The sequence below is a fragment of the Oncorhynchus clarkii genome, chromosome 1, assembly GCF_045791955.1.
Source record: "Oncorhynchus clarkii lewisi isolate Uvic-CL-2024 chromosome 1, UVic_Ocla_1.0, whole genome shotgun sequence".
In the NCBI taxonomy this organism is placed as follows: domain Eukaryota; kingdom Metazoa; phylum Chordata; class Actinopteri; order Salmoniformes; family Salmonidae; genus Oncorhynchus; species Oncorhynchus clarkii.
Genome location: NC_092147.1, coordinates 55,425,211 through 55,453,167, shown reverse-complemented (window position 1 = coordinate 55,453,167; position 27,957 = coordinate 55,425,211). Strand labels below are relative to the sequence as shown.

General features: G+C 42.9%; 1 protein-coding gene across 1 annotated transcript in view; it reads left to right on the top strand.

Moving 5' to 3' along the window:
* The window catches only part of LOC139409029 (cadherin-related 23), a 611,517-nt gene that overhangs the window by 490,551 nt on the left and 93,009 nt on the right, over nucleotides 1-27,957 (top strand). Inside the window, exons 37-46 of the mRNA XM_071153685.1 lie at nucleotides 981-1,100; nucleotides 1,345-1,525; nucleotides 12,010-12,143; nucleotides 12,356-12,565; nucleotides 12,897-13,004; nucleotides 19,796-19,898; nucleotides 20,190-20,315; nucleotides 20,499-20,702; nucleotides 21,444-21,902; nucleotides 22,136-22,252. Of these exons, the coding sequence (XP_071009786.1) occupies nucleotides 981-1,100; nucleotides 1,345-1,525; nucleotides 12,010-12,143; nucleotides 12,356-12,565; nucleotides 12,897-13,004; nucleotides 19,796-19,898; nucleotides 20,190-20,315; nucleotides 20,499-20,702; nucleotides 21,444-21,902; nucleotides 22,136-22,252 (1,762 nt within the window). The remainder of the gene's footprint in view (nucleotides 1-980; nucleotides 1,101-1,344; nucleotides 1,526-12,009; nucleotides 12,144-12,355; nucleotides 12,566-12,896; nucleotides 13,005-19,795; nucleotides 19,899-20,189; nucleotides 20,316-20,498; nucleotides 20,703-21,443; nucleotides 21,903-22,135; nucleotides 22,253-27,957) is intronic.

Below are 27,957 nucleotides of genomic sequence, written 5' to 3'. Positions count from 1 at the left end.
AAACCACTACTAAAGGACACCAATCATAAGAAGAGACTTGCTTGGGCCAAGAAACACGAGCAATGGACATTAGACCGATGGAAATCTGTCCGTCGGTCTGAAGAGTTTTTAGTTCCAACTGCTGTGTCTTTGTGAGACCCAGGGTAGGTGAATTGATGCCACGTGAATGGATGTGTGGTGAAACATTGATGAGGAGGTGTGGGGTTGCTTTGCTGGTAACACTGTTGGGGAATGATTTAGAATTCAAGGCACACTTAACCAGCATGGCCACCACAGCATTCTGCAGCGATACGCCATCCCATCTGGTTTGCGCATTTTGGGACTATCATTTGTTTTTCAATAGGACAAAGACCCAAAACACACCTCCAGGCTATGTAAGGGCTAGTGAACCAAGGAGAGTGATGGAGTGCTGCATCAGATTACCTGGCTTCCACAATCATCTGACCTCAACCGAATTGAGATTGTTTGGGATGAGTTGGACCGCAGAGTGAAGTAAAAGCAGCCAACAAGTGCTCATCATAAGTGGGCTCTCCTTCAAGACTGTTGTAAAAAGCATTCCAAGTGAAGCTGGTTGAGAGAATGCCAAGAGTGCAAAGCTGTCAACAAGGCAAAGGGTGGCTACTTTGAAGAATCTTAAATCTATTTTGATTAGTTTAACACTTTTAGATTACTTCATGTGTAATTTCATAGTTTTGATGTCTTCACTATTATTCTACAATGTAGAAAATTGTTTTTTTTTAAATATAGAAAAACCCTTGAATGAGTAGGTGTCCAAACTTTTGACTGGTACTGTATATACTGTATATATATTATTATGTCCCCACCACTTCTAAAACTAAGTAAGTATTTAAAATATTTCAGTAAGTATTTGATCCAAGGTCTGGTACCGTGTGTAGTTTGTGAACACACTGACTGTACAATATTTTGAATAGCGTTGAGTGTTAAAGTAGTTGTCTTTTTGTGCATGGGTGTGTGTCCAGGGAAAGATTGTTGCAGTGAAGGAGCTGGACTTTGAGATCAGCAATGGACACTACGCACTTGTCGTCACAGCAACAGACCAGTGTCCCATCCATGCCCTCCGCCTGACATCCAGCACTACGGTGATGACAATGACAGAACACAGAAACACACACACACACCATGTTTATTAAGGCATTGTTTTTAATGTAGTTTGTACACATCATATTAAAGTTGCAATCTGTGATATTTGCAGGAGTTTTTGTTCATTAAAATTAATGACCCACATTTTTTTTCTACAAAAAGTTAACTATTCCTTTAATCACATAAATATACATATAGGCCATACAGATCTCTGAACAAGTTGTTTCCACTGGTCTTTTCAAGGTGTTGGTGAATGTCCTGGATGTGAACGATGTGACCCCCACCTTCCCCAAGGTCTATGAGGGGCCCTTTAAGATAACAGAGGGCCAGCCGGGACCCCGGGTCTGGACCCTCAAAGCCACTGACCAAGACTCTGGACTCAACGGCAAAGTGGAGTACAGCATCACTGCCGGAGACCCCCAGAGTGAGTAGGATGTGTGTGGGTTGGGGTTAGGGCTGTTACCGTGACGTATTACCGCCACACCAGCAGTCATGAGTCATGACCCACAGTCAAATACATGTGACCTTTGAGTCGTGGCAACTATAGTCGTAGCCAAAAGTTGAGATGACACAAATATTAATTTTCACAAAGTCTGCTGCCTCAGTATGATGGCAATTTGCAAATACTCCAGAATGTTATGAAGAGTGATCAGATGAATTGCAATTAATTGCGAAGTCCCTCTTTGCCATGCAAATTAACTGAATCCCCCAAAAACATTTCCACTGCATTTCAGCCCTGCCACAAAAGGACCAGCTGACATCAAACAGTGTAATACATCAAAACAAAGCTTAACTTCTTGTTAATCCAGCTGCTGTGTCAGATTTCAAAAAGACTTTATGGCGAAAGCACACCATGCGATTATCTCAGGACAGTGCCCTGTTTACAAAAGCATGAAAAACATATTTCATCCAGGCAGGTGAGCCACAAAAATCAGAAATAGCGATATAATAAATGCCTTATCTTTGATGATCTTCTTCTGTTGGTACTCCAAAAGGTCCCAAATACATCACAAATGGTCCTTTTGTTTCATAATGTCCTTCTTTATATCCATAAAAACTCAGTTTAGCTGGCACGCTTCTGTCAATAATCCACCCAGTTTTCCTCCATCAAAATTAATCCTAAACTTTAGTAATAAACTTTTCCAAACAAGTCAAACAACGTTCATAATCAAACATAGGTACCCTAAAACATAAATAAACAATACAATTTAAGACGGAGAATCGTTGTTGTCTTTACCGCAGAAAAATTCCATGCGCTTGGAAACACGACAGCCAAAATGGGAGCCACCTAGAAAAACTACAATTTCTGGCTCATTTTTCCGAAAACAAGCCTGAAACTCTTTCTAAAGACTGTTGAATCTAGTTGAAGCCCTAGGCACTGCAACCTGGGTTGATTTAGCCTTATAATTAAAGTGACAGCCATTGAATATAAGCTGAATTCTTTTGGAGGGGGATAGTTTGTCCTCGGGGTTTCGCCTGCCATATCAGTTCTGTTATACTCACATACATTATTTTAACAGTTTTAGAAACTTTGGAGTGTTTTCTATCCAAATCTAAATTATATGCATATCCTATCGTCTGGGCCTGAGTAACAGGCAGTTTACTTTGGGCACACTTTTCATCCGAATGTCAAAATACTGCCCCCTACCCAAAAGAGGTTAACACAGGTGTGAGTGTTGACGAGGACAAGGCTGGAGATCACTCTGTCATGCTGATTGAGTTCGAATAACAGACTGTAAGCTTCAAAGGAGGGTGGTGCTTGGAATCATTGTTCTTCCTCTGTCAAACATGGTTACCTGCAAGGAAACACGTGCATCATCATTGCTTTGCACAAAAAGGGCTTCACAGGCAAGGATATTGCAGCCAGTAAGATTGCACGTAAATCAACCATTTATCGGATCATCAAGAACTTCAAGGAGAGCGGTTCAATTGTTGTGAAGGCGGCTTCGGCCGCCCAAGAAAGTCCAGCAAGCGCCAGGACCGTCCCCTAAAGTTGATTCAGCTGCGGGATTGGGGCACCATCAGTGCAGAGCTTGCTCAGGAATGGCAGCAGGCAGGTGTGAGTCCATCTGCACGCACAGTGAGGCGAAGACTTTTGGAGGATGGCCTGGTGTCAAGAAGGGCAGCAAAGAAGCCACTTCTCTCCTGGATAAACATCAGGGACTGATATTCTGAAAAAGGTACAGGGATTGGACTGCTGAGGACTCGGGTAAAGTCATTTTCTCTGATGAATCCCCTTTCTGAATGTTTGGGGCATCCGGAAAAAAGCTTGTCCAGAGGAGACAAGGTGATCGCTACCATCAGTCCTGTGTCATGCCTACAGTAAAGCATCCTTAGACCATTCATGTGTGGTGTTGCTTCTCATCCAAGGGAGTGGCTCACTCAATTTTGCCTAAGAACACAGCCATGAATAAAGAATGGTACCAACACATCCTCCGAGATAAACTTCTCCCAACCATCCAGGAACAGTTTGGTGATGAACAATGCATTTTCCAGCTCGGGGAACAAAACATCGATATTTTGGGTCCATGGCCAGGAAACTTCCCAGACCTTAATCCCATTGAGAACTTGTGGTCAATCCTCAAGAGGCGGGTAGACAAAGAAAAACCCACAAATTCTGACCAACTCCAAGCATTGATTATGCAAGAATGGGCTGCCATCCGTCAGGATGTGGCCCAGAAATTAATTGACAGCATGCCAGGGTGGATTGCAAAGGTCTTGAAACAGAAGGTTCAACACTGCAAAAGTTGACTTTGCATCAACTTCATGTAATTGTCAATAAAAGCCTTTGACACTTATGAAATGCTTGTAATTATACTTCAGTATTCCATAGTAACATCTGACAAAAATATCTAAAGACACTGAAGCAGCAAACTTTGTGAAAATTAATATTTGTGTCATTCTCAAAACTTTTGGCCACAACTGTAGACTTCTCCAAAACTGTGCTCTGATGCCCCTGATGGTAATTAGTAACCTATCAAACTTGCCAACGGCCTGGTACTCAGCACTCTATTCAAGCAATAAGGCACGAGGTCGTGTGGTATATGGCCAATATACCAGGGATAATGGCTGTTCTTATGAGTGCCTGGTATATTGGCCATGTACCACAAAACCCGAGGTGCCTTATTGGTATTATAAACTGGTTACCAACATAATTAGAATAGTAAAAAGTCATTTTTGGCCATACCCGTGGTGTACTGTCTGATCTACCACGGCTTTCATAAAATCAGCATTCAGGTCTTGAACCACCCGGTTTATAATGACCCTCTAACCACTCTAACGTCAATACAATCGAAAATCATATCAAACACTTAATAAGAGCCCTGGTTTTCAGAGTTTTAGCGGAATAGGTTCGCCTGTTGCGCAGCGAGAGCCAGCTCCTCATAGCTGGTTGATGCATGGAATGAAATAAGAGTTCCTATAAGCCCATGTTGTACAACATTTCAATAGGTTATGGTATGCAATTGTATAAGAAAACATCATTTTGATGGCCTCTTTTAAAAATAGGAGGATCCCATCAGCTTTCTATAGGCTAGGCCAGGCATAGTCATTGCACGGATTGCGTTGATTGGCAGCTCGCGGTACAGACTACCAAATACAGCAAAATGTCCAATAATTTCTGAGGATTCAAATTACACAAACTGCACTATTTCACTCACCCAGTATGTGGCATTATATAAGATGTTGAGCTGCTGCATCAACATGTGCAGTCGAGTAAACTGTTGCTTCACTTTAAACTAGGCTAGCGATGGAGGCGAGAGGTGGAGGGCCGAGAGAAGCAGCAGTTTAGTCCACTCTACTGAACATATTTTGGGCCACATCAAAGTAAATATTTATCACTATCCTTGGCCGAATGGAACATTTAAAATGTATCGATTTGTTGTAGTCAAGCACAAGCAAAAACATAATAATGCGCAAACTGCCACTACAAATAATGAGGATGAGGAAGCTATTAGTAGAGCCTCGCACACAGATGAGGGACAAGCTAGCAAAAAGAGAAAGGTACGGCTGTTGAAAGATAAATCGTATGTTTCAAGAAAAATGGAACAGAATTGTTCTTTGTACTTCATGGCACAAAACCCACTTTGTTTAATTGGCAAGAAGACGTGCGCAGGTTTTAAAAACGGTAATTTAGAACAGCATTTCAATACTACACATACAAAGAGAAATTTCCACCTGGCAGGGCTCTACGAAAAAATGGTATTCAACAACTTACTGCTTTGCTGAAAGGACAGCAACCGCTGATGGACAGAACGACCTCTTCTGCAGAGAAACTGACAGAGACAGCATTTGAGATTGCATGGATCTTGGCTAGGCATAAGATGGCCTTTATCGACGCAGACATAGTGAAAGAGTGCTTGTCGTCTTCAGCAGAAAGTATGTATACTGACTTCAGTAACGAAGATGATTTTCTAAAGCAAATGAAAGGACTACAACTATCAGACAACCATAATAAGAAGGGTTAAAGAAATAGGAAAATACTTTAGTAAGCAGATAAACAAGGATATATCAGCGGCTCCGTTTACCAGCATAGCATTGGACTTAAGCAAGGCTCAGTTATGCGTATGCATTCGTTTACCGAAAGAGGAATCTTATCGGGAAGTACTTTTGTGCTTCTTGCCACAGCAAGATCAAACGAGTGGAGAAGATGTGTTGAATGCACTTCAGACCTAGGGCTGGGCAGTATACCGTATTTTACTATATACCAGTATTTATTCACGGACCGGCTTGGGTTTTTACTTTACCTTCAATAACGGTATTTGAATGTTTGGTTTGTTTAATGTGATACGCTATATGTAACGTCCATTTTTATAGTTACTCCACTACTTCATTCCTCTCTGCTCTCTGTCTCTCCATGCTGCTTTCCACACAGACAAAGTCCCACCCCCTGTCACTCAAAGAGCGCATTTGTTGTTGCTTGACCACAAATCAAATTTATTTATATAGCCCTTCGTATAAAGTGCTGTACAGAAACCCAGCCTAAAACCCCAAACAGCAAGCAATGCAGGTGTGGCTAGGAAAAACTCCCTAGAAAGGCCAAAACCTAGGAAGAAACCTAGAGAGGAACCAGGCTATGAGGGGTGGCCAGTCCTCTTCTGGCTGTTCCTGGGTGGAGATTATAACAGAACATGGCCAAGATGTTCAAATGTTCATAAATGACCAGCATGGTCAAATAATAGGTCTAGGACAGGTAGCACGTCTGGTGAACAGGTCAGGATTCCATAGCCGAAGGCAGAACAGTTGAAACTGGAGCAGCAGCACGGCCAGGTGGACTGGGGACAGCAAGGAGTTATCATGCCAGGTAGTCCTGAGGCATGGTCCTAGGGCTCAGGTCCTCCGAGAGAGAGAAAGAAAGAGAGAATTAGAGAGAGCACACTTAAATTCACACAGGACACCAGATAAGACAGGAGAAGTACTCCAGATATAACAAACTGACCCTAGCCCCCCGACACATAACTAACTACTGCAGCATAAATACTGGAGGCTGAGACAGGAGGGGTCAGGAGACACTGTGGCCCCAACCGATGATACAGGAAGGATATAACCCCACCCACTTTGCCAAAGTACAGCCCCCACACAACTAGAGGGATATCTTCAACCCCCAACTTACCATCCTGAGACAAGGCCGAGTATAGCCCACAAAGATCTCCGCCACGGCACAACCCAAGGGGGGGCGCCAACCCACAAGACACTTTCGTTCAGTCTGCTTGGTCAATGCAGCACATGCAACAATGTTGATGACAACGATGTTGTTTCCACTTTGATCTTAATATAAATCCACAAGCCTTCTATAATTACAATATTAGTTTGTGTTTCTTACATCTGCAAACAGATAGTTTGTATTTTCTTAGCAAGTTAAGCAAAATTGTGTTAGCTGGCTAGCCCACTATTATTTATATTCTAACTATAGAATTAAAATAAACATTCTAAATCCATGATTCCAAAAGTTCACCCAAGTGTTTTGATCTAAATCACAATTGCGCTACTCCGTTGCAACAAAACCACGTGTAGTTATTATGAGGACGACAACATCTAATGCTGGCTTCAACTTGGCTTTCCATAAAATCCTTCTGTTACAAAAATGATCTGGTTTTTGGTTGCTTTCTCGTTACAAAAACAGCGATGGTGAAATCAAAATGGTGAGATTAATGATACCGCTATTCATGGCTTTATTATCTGTGCCTGCATCGGCCACATAGGCTACAGAAATGCAGGCAACGTCGAATTGACAATGGTTTAATAATCAGGCAGGGGTTAATAAACTAGAGGTGGGGCAAAGGTACCGGATGGCAGGCAGGCTCAGGGTAGGCAGAGGTCAATAATCCAGAGGTGGGGCAAAGGTACAGGTCGGCAGGCAGGCTCAGGGTCAGGCGGAGTGGCTCAGAGTCAGGACAGGCAAGGGTCAAAACCAGAGGGCAAGAAAAAAAAGACTAGGAAAAGCAGGCGCTGAGACAAAACATTGGTTGACTTGACAAACAAGACCAACTGACAACAGACAAACAGAACACAGTTATAAATACAAAGCGGATAATGGGGAAGATGGGCGACACCTGGAGAGGGGTGGAGACAATCACAAAGACAGGTGAAACAGATCAGGGTGTGACAAAATTACACCTACATCACTTTTCAGGTGCTATCCCCTTAACTGCTACATGTTGAAGGCTGACCCTGTTTCGCTCCAAGCCTGTTCTGTGTTTGGTGTGTCATTGGGTTGGGTACGGTAACAACAAAAATACATGCTAGGTCAACTCCACCACTTTTCAATATCTCTAACACGATACCAGTGTCTACATAAGTGAAAACGGCACATTTTTGAAGAGAAGTTAAAAAGTTATACCGTATGACATCATCAAAAGTTAAAACATGTTTAAAACAGTGATTTTTGAACACTGTGAGATTCGCGGTTATGTACAGAGAAAGAAAATACCCTTCCTTGGGCTAGAAACTCGTTACAGGTTTGGAAAATCACTGATGTCAGAGAGAAGCATTTTGTTTTTACTTGCCACATTTGGAAGCACAGAATCGTCTAGAATGTCATTGTGTGCTGTAGCATTAAGATTTCCCTTCACCGAATCATGAAAAAAGACCCCAGACCATTATTCCTCCTCCACCAAACTTTACAGTTGGCACTATGCATTCGGGCAGGTAGCGTTCTCCTGGCATTCCCCAAACCCATATTTGTCCGTCGCGCTGCCAGATAGTGAAGCGTTATTTATCACTTCAGAGAACGCATTTCCACTGCTCCAGAGTCCAATGGTGGCGAGCTTTATACAACTCCAGCCGACGCTTGGCATCCTCGGCCATGGAAACCCATTTCATGAAGCTCCTCACGAATAGTTATTGTGCTGACGTTGCTTCCAGATGAAGTTTGGAACTCAATAGTGTTTCAACCGAGGACAGATGATTTTTATGGGCTACACGCTTCAGCACTCGCCGGTCCCGTTCTGGAGCTTGTGTGGCCTACCACTTTGTGTTGCTCCTAGAGGTTTCCAACTCACAACAGCACTTACAGTTGACCGGAGGCAGCTCAAGCAGGGCAGAAATTTGACAAATTTACTTTTTGGAAAAGGTCACAGCCTGTGACTGTTCCACTTTGAAAGTCACTGAGCTCCTTAGTAAGGCCATTCTACTGCCAATGTTTGTCTATGGATATTGCATGACTGTGTGCTGGATTTTATGTACCTGTCAGCAACGGGTGTGGCTGAAATAGCCGAATCCACTCATTTGAAGGGGTGTCCACATACTTTTGTATATATAGTGTATGTGGACACTGATTTGGTGAGGGAAATTATTAAAATGAGATTGAAAGTTGAGGAATTGCCCTTTAAGCATTGCCATGATTGTAGGCAACCAGATGCATAGTTTTTTACGACCTAACTAAGAGTGTTTCCAAAACAAGTACGTAGAGAGAACGTTCGCTATATGCATTGTCAGACCATGTGTCGATACTGATAGGATCGAAAGAAAAGCATTGCTGCTATTGGATCAAATCTTAACTTAACATTATAATTATTCCACAATACTGATGACTGATCAGCTCCTAGATAGATATTACCACATATGACTGCAATAATTGAGGTGGCTTATTATGTTTACCCAATAATAATGCGCTAAATCACGGATTGTGCACATCACTGCATATCTTGCCACACATTTAAAATAAAATGTTCACCTTTATTTAATTAACCAGGTAGGCCAGTTGAGAACAAGTTCTCATTTACAACTGCGACCTGGCCAAGATAAAGCAAAGTTGTGCAACAGAAAAAACGAAAGTACAGTCAATACCACAATAGAAAAAAAGTATATACAGTGTGTGCAAATGAGGTAAGATTAGGGAGGTAAGGCAATAAATAGGCCGTAGTAGCAAAGTAATTACAATTTAGCATTTAAACACTGGAGTGATAGATGTGCAAGTTGAGATACTGGTGTGCAGAGGGGCAAAAATGTATGAACAATATGGGGATGAGGTAGTTGGATTGGCTATTTACAGATGGACTATGTACAGGTGCAATGATCTGTGAGCTGCTCTGACAGCTGATGCTTAAAGTTAGTGATGGAGATATGAGTATCCAGCTTCAGTAAATTTTGCAATTCGTTCCAGTCATTGTCAGCAGAGAACTGGAAGGAAAGGCGACCAATTGAGGAATTGGCTTTGGGGGTAACCAGTGAAATATACCTGCTGGGTGTGTGCTGCTATGGTGACCAGTGAGCTGAGATAAGTCGGGCTTTACCTAGAAAAGACTTATAGATGACCTGGAGCCAGTGGGTTTGGCGATGAATATGAAGCGAATATGAGTGTTGGAGGCTATTATGTAAATGTTTTTTATCGATGGCAGTTCTGATATTGTTTAGGACCTTGAGCGTGGCTGAGGTGCACCCGTGACCAGCTCTGAAACCAGATTGCATAGCGGAGAAGGTACTGTGGAATTCGAAATGGTCGGTGATCTGTTTGTTAACTTGGCTTTCGAAGACCTTAGAAAGGCAGGGTAGAATAGATATAGGTCTGTAACGATTTGGGTCTAGAGTGTCTCCCCCTTTGAAGAGGGGGATGACCACGGCAGCTTTCCAATCTTTGGGGATCTCAGACGATACAAAATAGAGGTTGAACAGGCTAGTAATAGGGGTTGCAAGAATTGCGGCGGATCATTTTAGATAGAGAGGGTCCAGATTGTCTAGCCCAGCTGATTTGTAGGGGTCCAGATTTTGCAACTCTTTCAGAACATCAGCTATCTGGATTTGGGTGAAGGGGAAATGGGGGAGGCTTGGGTTGCTGCAGGGGGTGCAGGGCTGTTGACCAGGGTAAGGGTAGCCAGGTGGAGAGCATGGCCCGCCGTCAAAATAATGTTTTTTGAAATGCTCAATTATCATTGATTTATCGATGGTGACAGTGTTTCCTAGCCTCAGCGCAGTGGGCAGCTGGGAGGAGGTGCTCTTATTCTCCAAGGACTTTACAGTGTCCCAGAACTTTTGGGAGTTTGTGCTACAGGATGCAAATTTCTGTTTGAAAAAGCTACCCTTTGCTCTCCTAACTTCCCTGAAAAGTTACATATCACGATGGCTATTCGGTGCTAATGCAGTACACAACAGGATTTTTTTGTGCTGGTCAAGGACAGTCAAGTCTGGAGTGAACCATGTGCTATATCTGTTACTGGTTCTAATTTTTTTTAATGGGGCATGCTTATTTAAGATGGTGAGGAAAGCACTTTTAAAGATTAACCAGGCATCCTCTACTGACGGAATGAAGTCAATATCCTTCCAGGAATCCCGGGCAAGATCGATTAGAAAGGCCTGCTTGCTGAAGTGTTTTAGGGAGTGTTTGACAGTGATGAGGGGTGGTCGTTTGACCAATGAGGCAGTGATCGCTGAGATCCTTGTTGAAGTGTTTAGCATGTCCCAGTTTAGGTCACCTAACAGTACGAGCTCTGAAGATAGATGGGGGGCAATCATTTCACATATGGTGTCAGAAGATGGTCTATAACAAGCAGCAACGGTGAGAGACTTATTTCTGGAAAGGTGAATTTTTAGAAGTATAAGCTCAAATTGTTTCGGCACAGACCTGGATAGAATGACAGAACTCTGCAGGCTATCTCGGCAGCAGATTGCAACTTCCCCCCCTTTGGCAGTTCTATCTTGTCGGAAAATGTTATATTTACGGATGGAAATTTCAGGATTTTTGGTGGCCTTCCTAAGCCAGGATTCAGACACGGCTAGGACATCATGAAACATATTGAGCCAAAGATTTGACAGTAGACTAGTGGCAAAATAGAACTCAATATGATTTCAATATGATTGAAGTATATAGGCCAATGTAGTCTATTTATCTTTTAATGCAGTCATCTCGGTATCTTTCAATTGTTTGTAACAATTGCAAATACTTTGGCAACTTTCAATTTGCTGTCAACTTAGTTCTAAAGTTATCAGCGGTCACAGTCAGACAGATACCTAGCCTAAACATCTTGATTCTATGTTTAGCTGATATCTACTGAGAATCTAACAATGCACTTTGGCTGCTTTAAATGTGCAAAGGTTTTCAAGAGGCACATTACTAACGAAAGTTCTGGGAAACAGCTTAGCTACTAAAGATATATTGTAAAATGGTTCTAATGACAATCTGAAGGCTCTGGGAAACGAGGCCCTGGATAGTTGCTGGTGTTACTGACTGGGTTATTTATTTGCATAACAGTTACTGGTTGAGAAAATGTAATGACAATAGTTGCGGTGGGTGTATGTGTGTGTGTCTTTGTGGAGGAGGGGATGGGTTATTGTGTGTGTGTGTGTGTGTGTGCATGCATGCTAGTGAACTACCGTCTGTGTGTGTATGTGTGTGCAGTGTATACAGCTAGTAACCAACTAATCATGCCCTCCTCTCTCCCTTTCTTTTCTCTCTCCTCTCTCTTACTCTCTCAGATGAGTTTGTGATATCCCCAGTGGAGGGAGAGCTGCGTGTGAGGAGAGATGTGGAGCTGGACAGAGAGACCACACCCTTCTACAACATCACTGTCATGGCAAAAGACCTGGGCAAACCACCACGCAGCAGCATGGTGTGTTCGCACAGACATGCACTGATTTTGTGGTGCTTCCTGCTAACATGCTCAGACACTTCAATGTACTCAACACATGTGCCCATACGTGCGCACACACACACACACACACACACACACACACACACACACACACACACACATATATATATATATATACACACTCAGAAAGACTAAGTGCCACCCTGTCTTGTGTCTCCTTCATCTCCCAGGTGGTGGTGGGTGTCCATGTTCTGGACATCAATGACAATGACCCCGTGCTGCTCAACCTGCCCCATAACACCAGCGTGAGCGAGGGGGCGTCCGTCTACACCTCGGTGGCCAGGGTCAGAGCGCAGGATGTAGACAGTGGACGCAACGCCCTACTCACCTACAACATCACTGCTGGAAACCGCTACGGCGCCTTCTACATCAACGACACTGTGAGAGGGAGGGAAGGAGGGGATGGAGGGGGAGGGAAGGAGGGGATGGAGGGAGAGGGAAGGAGGCGATGTAGGGGGACAGACGGTGTGAGGGAAGAAAAGGAGAGAGAGAGGGTGAGAAGGTTGGGAAAGGGATAGAGGGAAAAAGGAAAAATGTGGATAAAAGAAGAAGGGTTATGGAGAGAAGGGTTACGGAGAGTAAAGGGGTAGAACAGATAGAGGAGAGGTAGAAAAATGTAGACCGAGAAATAGATAGAAAGTAATTGAAAAGGGAAGGGTATACTGGCGTAATTGATGAGTCATTTCTATCATCTCTCTCTCTCTCTCTCAGACAGGGGTGGTGCAGGTGAACAGGCCTCTGGACAGAGAGAGGGTGGCGGAGTACAGACTGGCCATTACAGTCAAAGACAACCCTGAGAACTCCCGCATCGCTCGCCGGGTACTGCCACACACACACACATGATCCCCTCTCAGCCCATACGCTATTTACTGGCAAAGTCAAGCCTCTGCTTCCTCAGCTGTAAGCTACCAAAACTCTGCAAAATCGTACACTGATCTTATCATTTATTATCTACCAGAAACTTGACCGAATACAAACAGTGTAGCTATTCCTTCCGCAAGGCAATCAAACAAGCTAAGCGTCAGTATAGAGACAAAGTAGAGTCACAACTCAACGGCTCAGACACGAGTGGTATGTGGCAGGGTCTACAGTCATTCACGGACTACAAAAGAAAATCCAGCCCCATCGCGAACCACGATGTCTTGCTCCCAAACAAACTAAACAACTTCTTTCCTCGCTTTGAGGACAATACAGTGCCACTGACACTGACACGGTCTGCTACCAAAACCTGTGGGCTCTCCATCACTGCAGCCAATGTGAGTAAAACATTTAAATGTGTTAACCCTCGCAAGGCTGCAGGCCCAGACAGCATCCCCAGCCGCGTCCTCAGAGCATGCGCAGACCAGCTGGCTGGTGTGTTTACGGACATATTCAATCAATCTTTATCCCAGTCTGCTGTTCCCACATGCTTCAAGAGGGCCACCATTGTTCCTGTTCCCAAAAAAGCTAAGGTAACTGAGCTAAATGACTACTTCCATCCATGAAGTGCTTTGAGAGACTAGTCAAGGACCATATCACCTCCACCCTACCTGACACCCTAGACCCACTCCAATTTGCTTACCTCCCCAATAGGTCCACAGACAACGCAATCGCAATCACACTGCACACTGCCCTAACCCATCTGGACAAGAGGAATAACTATGTAAGAATGCTGTTCATCGACTAGAGCTCAGCATTTAATGCCATAGTACCCTCCAAACTCGTCATCAAGCTCGAGACCCTGGGTCCCGGCCCCGCCCTGTGCAACTGGATCCTGGACTTCCTGACGGGCCGCCCCCAGGTGGTGAGGGTAGGTAACAACATCTCCACCCCACTGATCCTCAACATTGGGGCCCAACAAGGGTGCGTTCTCAGCCCTCTCCTGTACTCCCTGTTCACCCATGACTACGTGGCCATGCACGCCTCCAACTCAATCATCAAGTTTGCAGACGACACTACAGTGGTAGGCTTGATTACCAACAACGGCGAGACGGCATACAGGGAGGAGGTAAGGGCCATTGGTGTGAGGTGTCAGGAAAATATCCTCACACTCAATGTCAACAAAACAAAGGAGATGATCGTGGACATCAGGAAACAGCAGAGGGAGCAGCCCCCTATCCACATTGACGGGAAAGTAGTGGAGAGGGTGGAAAGTTTTACATTCCTGGGCGTACACATCACAGGTAAACTGAAATGGTCCACCCACACAGACAGCGTGGTGAAGAAGGCGCAACAGCCTCAGGATGCTGAAGAAATGGGGCTTGTCACCAAAAACACTCACAAACTTTTACAGATGCACAATCGAGAGCATCCTGTCGGGCTGTATCACCGCCTGGTACGGCAACGGCTCCACCCACAACTGTAAGGCTCTCCAGAGGGTAGTGAGGTCTGCACAACGCATCACCGGGGGCAAACTACCTATCCTCCAGGACACCTACACCACCCGATGTCACAGGAAGGCCAAAAAGATCCAGGACAACAACCACATGAGCCACTGCCTGTTCACCCTGCTATCATCCAGAATGCGAGGTCAGTACAGGTGCATCAAATTGGGGACCGAGAGACAGAAAAACAGCTTTTTCTCAAGGCCATCAGACTGTTAAACAGCCAACAGCAAACAGCTAACATTGAGTGGCTGCTGCCAACATATTGACTCAAATCTAGCCACTTTAATAATGGAAAAATGCATGTAATAAATGTATCACTAGCCACTTTAAACAATGCCCCTTTATATGTTTACACACCCTACATTACTCATCTCATATGTATATACTGTACCCTATACCATCTACTGCATCTTGCCATCTTGTGGTAATAAATGTATCACTAGCCACTTTAAACAATGCCACTTTATATAATGTTTACATACCTGTCGTATGTTAGTTAATGTGATGACTGTTGTTCATTGAATGATTAAAGTTTCTAATTGCGTGATTAACTGAATCAAGCAATTATTAACTCATTAACCTGGGGCACCATGGGAAAACTAGTTTTTATTGAGTTTGTATTTCCCAAATTAACTCAAAGAATATCAGAATATCGATTTTACAACAGCCGCTAATTAACCAGTTGCCTCTACATATCTCGTTCTGAACGTCGTATAGCCCGTGAATCTGCACGGACCCGGGTCTCACCAATGAGTTCGTACCACACCAATCTTAGTTGAATATTTATTTACTAAAAAGCTAAAGTGATAATAAAACATACACATAGACAAAACACATTATAGGCTATTGATTAGAACTTAGTATAAGAACTTAGTTCTAATTAGTTCTAATCAATAGCCTATAATGTGTTTTGTCTATGTGTTATACTAATGGCGCGTGTTACCCACAATGGGGATTTCAAAAGAGAGAGAAAAAGAAAGTACACAAGAAATATACATCTGGGTGAATTTGTCAGCTATGCTATTCTTTTTTTTTATTTTATTTTTTTGAATTTTACCCCTTTTTCTCCCCAATTTCGTGGTATCCAATTGTTTTTAGTAGCTACTATCTTGTCTCATCGCTACAACTCCCGTACGGGCTCGGGAGAGACGAAGGTTGAAAGTTATGCGTCCTCCGATACACAACCCAACCAAGCCGCACTGCTTCTTAAAACCTCTTAAGCCTACCCCCTCCTTTTTCGAACATTCTGTTAAAAATCGCGCAACTTCTCAGCGTCCTGCTACTCATGCCAGGAATATAGTATATGCATATGATTAGTATGTGTGGATAGAAAACACTCTGAAGTTTCTAAAACTGGTTAAATCACGGCTGTGACTATAACAGATCGTGTGTTTCATCGAAAAGCGCAAGAAAAACTGCTCACTGAAAGCTAAAAATAATATCCATGCGTCACTTTCATGGATTGTTAAAAGGGCACAAAATTAATTATGGACCTGCATGCAATTCCTACAGATTCCACACGATGTCGCCATTGTCGTCATTATCCGGGGAGTTATTTGTTGGTAAAACCAACTAACTGGATTCCATTTCTTCCGGTCTCCGCCAGGATGTTTTGAAGTGCACATTTTCGGCCATTGATTTGAAGACGAGGAGCTATTGAATATACATCGCCCCGTGATCATTTTGATAGATTATAAACGTTTACTAATACCTAAAGTTGGATTACAAAAGTATTTCGAAGTGTTTTGTGAAAGTTTATGGTCGACTTTTTTCATTTTAAAAAATGACGCTGCGTTTTAAAACAATGTTTTTTTCTGAATTACACAGCTTCCATAGATGGCTATTTTGGGTATATATGGACCGATTTAATAGAAAAAAAGACCCAATAGTGATGTTTATGGGGCATATAGGAGTGCCAAGAAAGAAGCTCGTCAAAGGTAATGAATGTTTTATATTTTATTTCTGCGTTTTGTGTAGCGCCGGCTACGCTAAATCTTTTGTTTACGTCGCCTTCAGGCATTTTGGGGTGTTGCATGCTATCAGATAATAGCTTCTCATGCTTTCGCCGAAAAGCATTTTAAAAATCTGACTTGTTGGCTAGATTCACAACGAGTGTAGCTTTAATTCTATACCCTGCATGTGTATTTTGATGAACGTTTGAGTTTTAACGAGTACATTTAGCATTTAGCGTAGCGCATTTGCATTTCCAGGTGCCTAGTTGAGACATCTGCGTCTCAAGTAGAAGCAAGAAGTTAACCTCTAGCGTCGAGTAATCCCGTATCCGGGAGCGTAATCATAGCCTCAAGCTCATTACCATAACGCAACGTTTCCTATTCATGAAAATCGCAAATGAAATGAAATAAATATATTGAAACACAAGCTTAGCCTTTTGTTAACAACACTGTCATCTCAGATTTTCAAAATATGCTTTAACCAAAGCTACACAAGCGTTTGTGTAAGAGTATTGATAGCCTAGCATAGCATTAAGCCTAGCATTCAGCAGGCAACATTTTCACAAAAACAAGAAAAGCATTAAAATAAAATAATTTACCTTTGAAGAACTTCGGATGTTTTCAATGACGAGACTCTCAGTTAGATAGAAAATGTTCATTTTTTCCAAAAAGATTATTTGTGTAAGAGAAATAGCTCCGTTTTGTTCATCACGTTTGGCTAAGAAAAAAAAACGAAAATGCAGTCACTTACAACGGCAAACTTTTTTCCAAATTAGCTCCATAACATCGACAGAAACATGGCAAACGTTGTTTAGAATCAATCCTCAAGGTGTTTTTCACATATATATTTGATAATCTATCAGTGGTGGCAGCTGGCTTCTCATCAGAAGAAAACGGAAAAATACTGCAGCTGGAGATTACGCAATAATTGCGACGGAGGACACCAAGCGACCTGGTAAATGTAGTCTTTTATGGTCAATCTTCCAATGATATGCCTACAAATACGTCACAATGCTGCAGACACCTTGGGGAAAACGTGGAAAAGGTAAGCTGACTCCTAGCTCCTCCACAGCCATATAAGGAGTCATTGCCATGAGGTGGTTTCAAAAATGCGGCACTTCCTGATTGTATTTTTATCTGGGTTTTTTCTGTAACATCAGTTCTGTGGCACTCACAGACAATATCTTTGCAGTTTTGGAAATGTCAGAGTGTTTTCTTTCCAAAGCTGTCAATTATATGCATAGTCGAGCATCTTTACGTGACAAAATATCTGGTTTAAAATGAGAACGTTTTTTCATCCAAAAATTAAAAGAGCTATATCGAAGAGGTTAACACAGCGCGCATCCAACCCGGAAGCCAGCCGCACCAATGTGTCGGAGGAAGCACCGTGCACCTGGCAACCTTGGTTAGTGCGCACTGCGCCCGGCCCGCCACAGGAGTCGCTGGTGCACGATGAGACAAGGACATCCCTACCGACCAAGCCCTCCCTAACCCGGACGACGCTAGGCCAATTGTGCGTCACCCCACGGACCTCCCGGTCGCGGCCGGTTACGAGCCTGGTGGCACAGCTGGCGCTGCAGCACCCTTAACCATTGCGCCACCCGGGTGGCCCCAGCTATGCTATTCTAACCCTAGCCTTGCCCCAAACTGCCGCTCTTATGGGTCAGAATATAATGATGTAATTACGTGGAGATGATCTCCGAGGATTCTCTGTGTAGGCCTTCAGCTGTTCGATGACGCACTACTCCGGCGCACCTCTCTGAGCGTCCTCCCGATGTCAGTGTCCTTTTTGGCTTAGGAGTCTGTTCCCTCACCCTTTGCTCTGGAAGGGGTCTTCTGAGGACAGACAGCTCTGTAGCTCAGAGCTCACAGCATAGGAATTGAAACCCTTTAGATACCACGATTCGATGGGAGATGGTTCGACTTGAATTCACCCGCTTCGACACAGCTACTCATCCGTAGCTTGGGTAGAAAAGGATTTCTTTGTCCTCAAACTTGCGTTGCGTTCTGGGTTCGTTGACTTTTTAGACCTTGCTGCAGCTTGGGTCACGTAGTCTTCCTGTAAATTCTATACTCACAGGTTTTATACCCTTGGGTCAGAAGTGGGCGTAACCGCCTTTAGGGCAATTCTCTGGGTGTACCAAGTTAATGAGGCAATTTATTCAAATCCAATTTTAACTTAACATTTCATCTTCCCCAAAACATTCTCTTTGATTTGGATATTTTCCATACAACGTATAATGTATAAACATCAAACATATACTAAGAAAACGTTTCCAATTACAATGTTTTTGTAATAACGTCATCTATTAACCTTTAATAACAAAACAAAAATGACATACATTTTCACATTCTTTTTATCGTCATGACCACCATTGTGGCTGACGGAAACCATTGTTCCAAAGTCCCTTTATTTCATGTTTAATGTTCTGAGGCTGGTTCTCCATAGTAACAGAACAAAGGAATTTGTCTGTGGCCTGAGATTTACCAGGGGCATGAGGGGTCATAAAACCCCCCACGTTTTCAGACCCCTAGATCTCTCCTCTTCTGTTGGGGTTGAGAGATAATCTGTAGGGTTGTGGTCTCCTGTAACCTGACCTGGTCAGGACAGTCTTTACATACCCTACATTTCTCATTTGTTTATACTGTACTCTATACCATCTACTGCATCTTACCTTTGCCGTTCTGCCATCACTCATTCATATATTTTTATGTACATATTATTTTTCATTCCTTTACACTTGTGTGTATAAGGTAGTTTTTGTGAAATTGTTAGGTTAGATTACTTGTTAGATATTACTGCATGGTCGGAACTAGAAGTACAAGCATTTCACTACACTCGCATTCACATCTGCTAACCATGTGTATGTGACAAATACAATTTGATTCGATTTGACAATACTTGAAAATACAGCGGGTTTCACTCTGTGTTGTGTTGTATTGGATTTGACCCAAACCTGTAGTTTTTAGATTAGGCCAATAAGTGAATTTCTTTGCTGTGTTGTCCAGCAGTATTACTAAACATTCTTGTTGCAAAAATGTGGAAAGAATGCAATGTTGTGTATCCTCTATATTTTCAAGTATTGATTTTTTCCATACTGCCCAGCTCTACATTGACAGCATTATTCAATGACACTCAACCTTCAAATATTGTATGAAATTACAGCTATTTGATTTTTTATTGAGAACATTTCTCACCTTCTTCTTTGCCCCTCCCTCGTTCCCTTCCCCATCCACCCATCCCTCCCTACCCAATCTGTCACCGTCCCCCGCCATCCATTCCTCTCTCCAGGACTCAGAACTGCTGGTGATCACAGTTTTGGATGAGAATGACAACAGGCCCATATTCACACAGACCAGCTACCGGGCTGAGATCACTGAGAACTCCCCCACAGGTAACAACCTCACTGGTGTGTTTTTATGTCTGTCTGTGTGTCTGTTTGTTTCAATTGATAATGTATAATTCCTCTGCTACCTCTGTCCCTAACTTGGCACCCACTACCTATCTCTGCTTTCCTCTGTTTCTATCACTAATTTTTCTCTCTCTTCCCACTCTCTCCCCAATCTCAATCTTTCCCTCTTTCATCAATCTTTCTTGCTTTTCCCTCTTCAACTCTTGCATTTAACTGTCATCTCCCCTTCTGCCATCACGCACATCTTCCTTTCTCCATCTCTCCCTCTCTTAGGCAGTGCTGTGTCAATGTTGAACGGACCAGTGTTGGCTGAGGACAAAGACATTGGGCCCAACGCTGTGGTCAGGTACCATCTGCTGGGAACAAGACAGGACCTCTTCACTGTGGACTCTGATACAGGTCACACACACACACAGACACACACATATTGATCACTCAATCACACTCCTCTAATGCATGCACACTCAAACACATACACAACCTCTCACTCACAACAATACACACATGCAATTAATTAGAACACCTTTGAAGTCATCACCAATGAAGCCACTGCCTGTACCTCTCCCTTGTTCCCCCTTGCAGGTGTGGTGCGTGTGCGACAGGCGGCGCTGTTGGACCGCGAGATGTTTGTGGAGCCTCGGGTGGAGCTGTTCCTGGTGGGGGAGGATGTGTGGGGGCTCAACAGCAGTGTACCCCTCATTGTGACAATCCTGGATCAGAACGACAACCCTCCTGTCTTCAACCCCCCCAGCCTAACTGTGCACCTTCCTGAGAACAGCCCCACTGGTGAGTGTGTGTTGGTGTGGATGGGTGTGTCTGTGTCTTATGTCTGTGTGACTCAATTCATGCATTAATGCTTGTATGCAGTTGAAGTCGGAAGTTTACATACACTTAGGTTGGAGTCATTAAATCTTGTTTTTCAACCATTCAACAAATGTATTGTTAACAAACTATAGTTTTGGCAAGTCGGTTAGGACATCTACTTTGTGCATGCCACAAGTCATTTTTCCAACAATTGTTTACAGACAGATTATTTCACTTATAATTCACTGTATCACAATTCCAGTGGGCGAGAAGTTTACATACACTAAGTTGACTGTGCCTTTAAAGGCAGTGCTACCAAATGTTAATTGAGTGTATGTAAACTTCTGACCCACTGGGAATGTGATGAAAGAAATCAAATCTGAAATAAATAATTCTCTCTACTATTATTCTGATGTTTCACATTCTTAAAATAAAGTGGTGATCCTAACTGACCTAAAACAGGGAATTTGTATCAGGATTAAATGTCAGGAATTGTGAAAAACTGAGCTGTGTACCAAGACAGTGGCGGAGTGACAGCTTTTTTATTTTTTGAATGGCAAATTTCCCCTTTAAGCCTAGTCCTGGACAAAAAATACATTTCAATGGAGTTTCTCCATTAAACATAATTTTTTGTGCAGGACTAGGCTTAATCTATGTCTGGGAAACCTGGCCCTTGTGTTCTATCCTTACCCCTGTGTCCTGTTTCCTCTCTCTCTGTTTTAGGTGTGGTGGTGACCCAGCTGTCTGCTAGTGACGCTGATTCAGGCTCTAACGCCTGGCTGCTCTACCGGCTGGAAAGTGGCGCGCAGGACCGCTTCATAGTCGACTCCCTGTCCGGAGCCATTCTGGTGGGCAACGCCATCCTCGACCGTGAGGAGCGTGGCTCCTACCGCCTGGTCATCTTGGCTACAGACCGTGGCACGCCCTCGTTGTCGGGCACTGCCACCCTGTCGGTCATCCTGGATGATGTCAACGACTCACGACCGCGTTTCATTGAACCCGTGACGACTATCAATGTAAACGAGTCTACGCCGCCAGGCGTGGTGGTGGCTACGCTCGCCGCCGAAGATCATGACCTACGACCCCGGCTGGAATATTACATCATCTCTGTGGAGGCCAAGGATGATGGGAATAACCCTGTAGATGGGCTGCAAGAGTCTTTCGGCATCGATTTCCACACGGGTTAGTAGTCAACATACACAGTAGATAATGTTTAGTATTGTACTTTACTTAGTTGCCTGTCAGATTCTGTGGATGTTGTGTAAATATGTTTATGCAGTACAAGTAAGTGTGTGTATGTGCGTGCATGCGTGTGGGAGTGTGTCTGCCTGTACGTGTGTATGTACTTGTGCATAATTGTGTGTATATGTGACCTGTATGTGTGTGTGTGTGTATATGTGCGTGTGTTCCCACAGGTGCTGTGTTTGTGCATAACCCACTCAACAGAGAGCTGGTGGCCACATTTGAGATCCTTGTGTCGGTGCATGACAACGCCAGTGATGTCATCGACATGTCAGTCAGCGTACCTAATGGTGAGGCGTCATCTAAAATCACCCTACTTTTGTTTGTTATTTTATCACCGTTTTGTGGCCCTATATGGCCCTCAAGATTCAACACTTTGTTAAACCAACAGAAGTTGTTAGGAAATGATTTAGTGCAGCTCAACACTACAATCCTCTCAAATTAGGTTGAAAGCAATGCTTCTCAAACTTTTTTGGTCTCGTGACCCCAACCATGTGAAAACAATTATGTAATTAACAGCCAATGTTAACATCTTTATTTTGGGCTATGGCAGTCAATTGAAAAACATTCTAACAGTATTACACATACTTTTAATGTGGGGATATGACAGTCAATTGCAAATTAGTCTGGCATAATGTATTTTATCTCACCACCACTGATGAGATGGGTGGGTTTGATGCTGGTTTTTTTATACATCCATTGTGATTGACAACAGTTCCTCTCTCAATGCGAAAAATCTTTCCAACATTCACCCGCGATAACCACCAAGCCTCGGTGTGAAATAGAACATTATCATGCTCTGATTCCATATCTCCAGATAACTTTGCGAACAGGCGTGTGCACAGTGGATGTGGTTTGATGTAGTTTACAATCAAAGTTACTTTCTGTAGTATATCTCTGAGATCTGTGGCTCAGCTCTTTGGCTGCCATTTGCTCTCGGTTTATCATACAATGCGTCTATAAAACATACAATCTACTTGCAGTGAAGCCGCTCACCATCTACATCACATTCAGTCATCTAACAGACTCCCATCCAGAGCGATCTGCAGAAGCAACCAGGGTCAACGCCCTGCTCAAGGGCACGTCGACAGATCTCCCACAAGGTGAAAAACGGGGACCCGAACCAGCGACCCATCAGCCACCGAACCAGCGACCCATCAGCCACCAGACCAAGCTCCCAACCGCCAGGCCACCAGCCCTCTAAGATACCCCCTCAGTTTCCAAAGAGCTGCCCCTCAACTATCCGAGACCCCACCACCAAGACTCTCACTTGAATGAGAGTCTGTGTATATGCATGTGTACAAACACCTGTGCGGCATAATCCTCAGGCAAACAGGCATTAGCTGTTACAACACTGCCCCTCTGTGTTATTCAAACATACTTTTTATTTTGACTTTATTTTTTTACTTTTATCTTTGACCGTCATTCTATCCCCGCCCAGCAACTCCACTCCCACCTGTCTCCAATTCCACATCCCAACCTTCAGCCCATCCAACCTACAGTGGGGAGAACAAGTATTTGATACACTGCCGGTTTTGCAGGTTTTCCAACTTACAAAGAATGTAGAGGTCTGTCATTTTTATCATAGGTACACTTCAACTGTGAGAGACGGAATCTAAAACAAACAGCAGCAACAGACTTTGTGAAGATGCTGGAGGAAACAGGTACAAAAGTATCTATATCCACAGTAAAACGAGTTCTATATCGACATAACCTGAAAGGCTGCTCAGCAAGGAAGAAGCCACTGCTCCAAAACTACCATAAAAAAGACTGGTGCACTTCACAAAATATATGACATCATGAGGGAGAACAATTATGTGGATATATTGAAGCAACACCACAAGACATCAGTCAGGAAGTTAAAGCTTGGTCGAAAATGGGTCTTGCAAATGGACAATTACCCCAAGTATACTTCCAAAGTTGTGGCAAAATGGCTTAAGGACAACAAAGTCAAGGTATTGGAGTGGCCATCACAAAGCCCTGACCTCAATCCTATAGAAGATTTGTGGGCAGAACTGAAAAAGCGTTACACCAGCTCTGTCAGGAGGAATGGGCCAAAATTCACCCAACTTATTGTGGGAAGCTTGTGGAAGGCTACACAAAACATTTGACCCAAGTTAAACAATTTAAAGGCAATGCTACCAAATACTAATTGAGTGTATGTAAACTTCTGACCCACTGGGAATGTGATGAAAGAAATAATATCTGAAATAAATTATTCTCTCTGCTATTATTCTGACATTTCACATTCTTAAAATAAAGTGGTGATCCTAACTGACATAAGACAGGGAATTTTTACTAGGATTAAATGTCAGGAATTGTGAAAAACTGAGTTTAAATGTATTTGTCAAAGGTGTATGTGAACTTCCGACTTCAACTGTATATGACATGTATTTTTTCCTATGCCCCTGTTTCGAGACATCTGCATGATAATGTTACATTCTAAATCAAAACAAATTTCACACATATTATTTAGTATATGTAAAGACAAGATTAAATCAAGAATAGTCTGATGGGTGACAATTTTTCACTTGTGAATGATATATTATCACTTGTGAATGATGCCCAGCATAAGGCAAGAAACAATGCCTTTTTTTGCGCGACCTTTTATGAATCATAGTCGCACACCTCATGTAGCCTATTCCATACGCCTATTTGTTTTGATAAGGTTGGTATCGCAACTAAAGTGGCCAAATAACTTCTTAAAATTAAGCTCATTAATCCACTTTACAAGGAGTGTGGAGCCTAACTGGCATACATAACCAGCGGCTGCGCTTCAAGTTTGGGGAAGATACATTTCACCTTTATAATTGTTGCTAATGGAGTTTTCCCACTAATGGAACATTTTAGCTTCTAGCCTAATTCCTTGTGCGCATTGCTGTGCTAATAATGGGAAGAAATATCCTAATAGTATATCAACATTTAAAGCTAAATGTTCTGATTTTGCGTAAAACATTTTTTTAGTGTGCATTAAGGCCACACGAAGGGGATGCCGCCATGAAATTCTAGGCATTATCAATTGCTTGTCAAATTGTGATTGAAAGACTGATAAAGTGTGTACAGCCTGCGCAAAAAAAAACAAAGCAGAGCTCATGCAGACTTACAATGTATTATAAAACATGTAGCCCAATGTTTGTCGAACAACTAAAGTTACATTAATAACACTAAATTAAGCATATAGGAGTTCTTATTTATTTGTTATCCACTCAACACAGAATAGCCGCATATGCGAACTCCCTCATCGTTTGGAGAAAATATACCTTATATTTTTTTCAGCGTTGTTCGATTGTATTATTCATACTATAAAATAATGCCACGGAATTCTAAGCACATCTTCTCTGCTAAATGAACTAGTGTAACCCACAGCCATTTGGCATAGCCAGATCATGACCTAACATAAGGACAACTCAGTTTGCTATTCTGTTCTTCTGAAATAGACTACATTTTCTTCATATCATGTTTCTGTAGACCTGTCTAAAATAAAACATGTCTTCATTGTGAAAGTGTTGGCTATATTACATGGATTTATTAGACTTTTTAAAATATAAACTCAGCAAAAAAAGATACATCCTCTCACTGTCAACTGCGTTTATTTTCAGCATCCTTAACATGCGTAAATATTTGTATGAACATAACATGATTCAACAACTGAGACATAAACTGAACAAGTTCCACAGACATGTGACCAACAGCAATAGAATAATGTGTCCCTGAACAAAGTGGGGGTCAAAATCAAAAGTAACAGTCAGTATCTGGTGTGGCCACCAGCTGCATTAAGTACTGCAGTGCATCTCCTCCTCATGGCCTACACCACATTTACCAGTTCTTGCTGTAAGATGTTACCCCACTCTTCCACCAAGGCACCTGCAAGTTCCCGGACATTTCTGGGGGGAATGGACCTAGCCCTCATCCTCCGATCCAACAGGTCCCAGACCTGACATTCCTGTCTTGCAGGAAATCACGCACAGAACGAGCAGTATGGCTGGTGTCATTGTCATGCTGGAGGGTCATGTCAGGATTAGCCTGCAAGAAGGGTACCACATGAGGGAGTAGTATGTCTTCCCTGTAACGCACAGCGTTGAGATTGCCTGCGATGACAACAAGCTCAGTCCGATGATGCTGTGACACAACGCCCCAGACCATGACGGACCCTCCACCTCCAAATCGATCCCACTCCAGAGTACGGTGTAACGCTTATTCTTTCGACGATAAACGCGAATCCGACCATCACCCCTGGTGAGACAAAACCGCAACTTGTCAGTGAAGAGCACTTTTTGCCAGTCCTGTCTTGTCCAGCGACGGTGGGTCTGTGCCCATAGGCGACGTTCTTGCCAGTGATGTCTGGTGAGGACCTGCCTACAACAGGCCTACAAGCCCTCAGTCTAGCCTCTCTCAGCCTATTGCGGACAGTCTGAGCACTGATGGAGGGATTGTGCGTTCCTGGTGTAAACTCGTGCTGTTGTTGTTATCAGATTTACATCTACACAGAATGGATCATACATTGATTACAAATTATGTCATAAAGGAAAACGTCCCTAGCGGGCGGAACAGATATGACGACTGGTTACACAAAGAAAGGGGGTTGGGTTTTGAATGAAAGAGCGGGAAGACTGAGGAACAAAAATATGTTGTGTCTCTATCGGGCCGTAGGCAGCTATGCTATCGTAAATACAGTATCTTATGCATTCTAAATAACCGCCCATTTGAAAAAGGAAAATGCAATAAATATTTACTCTGAGCTGTGCTCCGGTAGATTGGTCGTAGATGGAAGGCCGGGTTGTCCAGCATGGATCTCCTGTCCTCTGAAGAATGTCTCTGGTGGGAAACAGGATACGTTGTAGTATCGTTGTGTGTGTTAGACGGGATACGTCATCCGTCCTTTCCTTGCCCACGTTTACAGCGGCTGGTGCTAACTCAACAGCTAGGAGGTATCACTTCTGGAGTGATTAAGAGTTCAAAGTTCATGTCAAGTTGCCATACTTTAAGCTTGTGCTATATTCTGGCTGGTATAGTCAAAATTAATCCTTTCAGCGTGTCGATCGTCACCTTCACATTGAACACGATGCTAATTTCGTTAGGTTATTATCTGAGCCCTTTTAACGTAGGACCGTCGTCCTCACGTCCTCGGAACAGAAAGTAGAATTTTCGGCAACGGGTTTATATAGTGGTGAAGAGAAGGGCGTGTTTCATAGTTCACTTGGGCGGGTCCTCTGAGTGAGCAGAGTTTACTCTATGACAACCAATTCTCTCCTTTAGAAGCTAAAATTACATTTAATATTTTCACAAATAGTTTCATATTTAAACATTTAAATTGCACAACAATTCCATGTGAATCTGATAACTAGAATGTGTAGACTTTCCAAGATACAGTTTGTCATCCTGTCCATTAGTAGTAATGTATGTCTCAGAAAACAAATGATCTGGGATCATATTCATTAAGTACCAACTCATATTTTCAACTGGTTGGATTACCGAAATATGGTTCCGTTTCCCACCTTTTGATGTTACCAGACTCTCTATGTTACAAAGGCTTTATAAGAGTCAACTCTAAAAAGTAGAGAGAGAGAAAAGGGGAAAGGTATTTATGGGGGTCATAAAACTCCCCCAACAGGCCAACATCATGACAATGGGAAACAGTGTTTAAACCCTTTAGAATTAAGATCTGTGAAGTTATTTGGATTTTTACGAATGATCTATTAAAGACAGGGACGTTTATTTTTTTGCTGAGTTAATATGTTCCAAAGGTCTGCATCAGTGGCTTGTAGGCTATGTGTGGAAGCCAGGAGATGCTAAATGTGTTTACGTCAATTAACGGTCAATTACCGTTAGACCGAAAGTTATTTGCTTGACAATCACCAACATTTTGTGACCGCCTCAGCCATAGTCATACCAAGAATCATTTAGCTATTTGATTTTTAATTTTAGGACTCCTCTAGGTATAAAGTAAAAAGCAAATGGATGAAACATTGAATTTGGCCTTAATGCTATTAGCCCG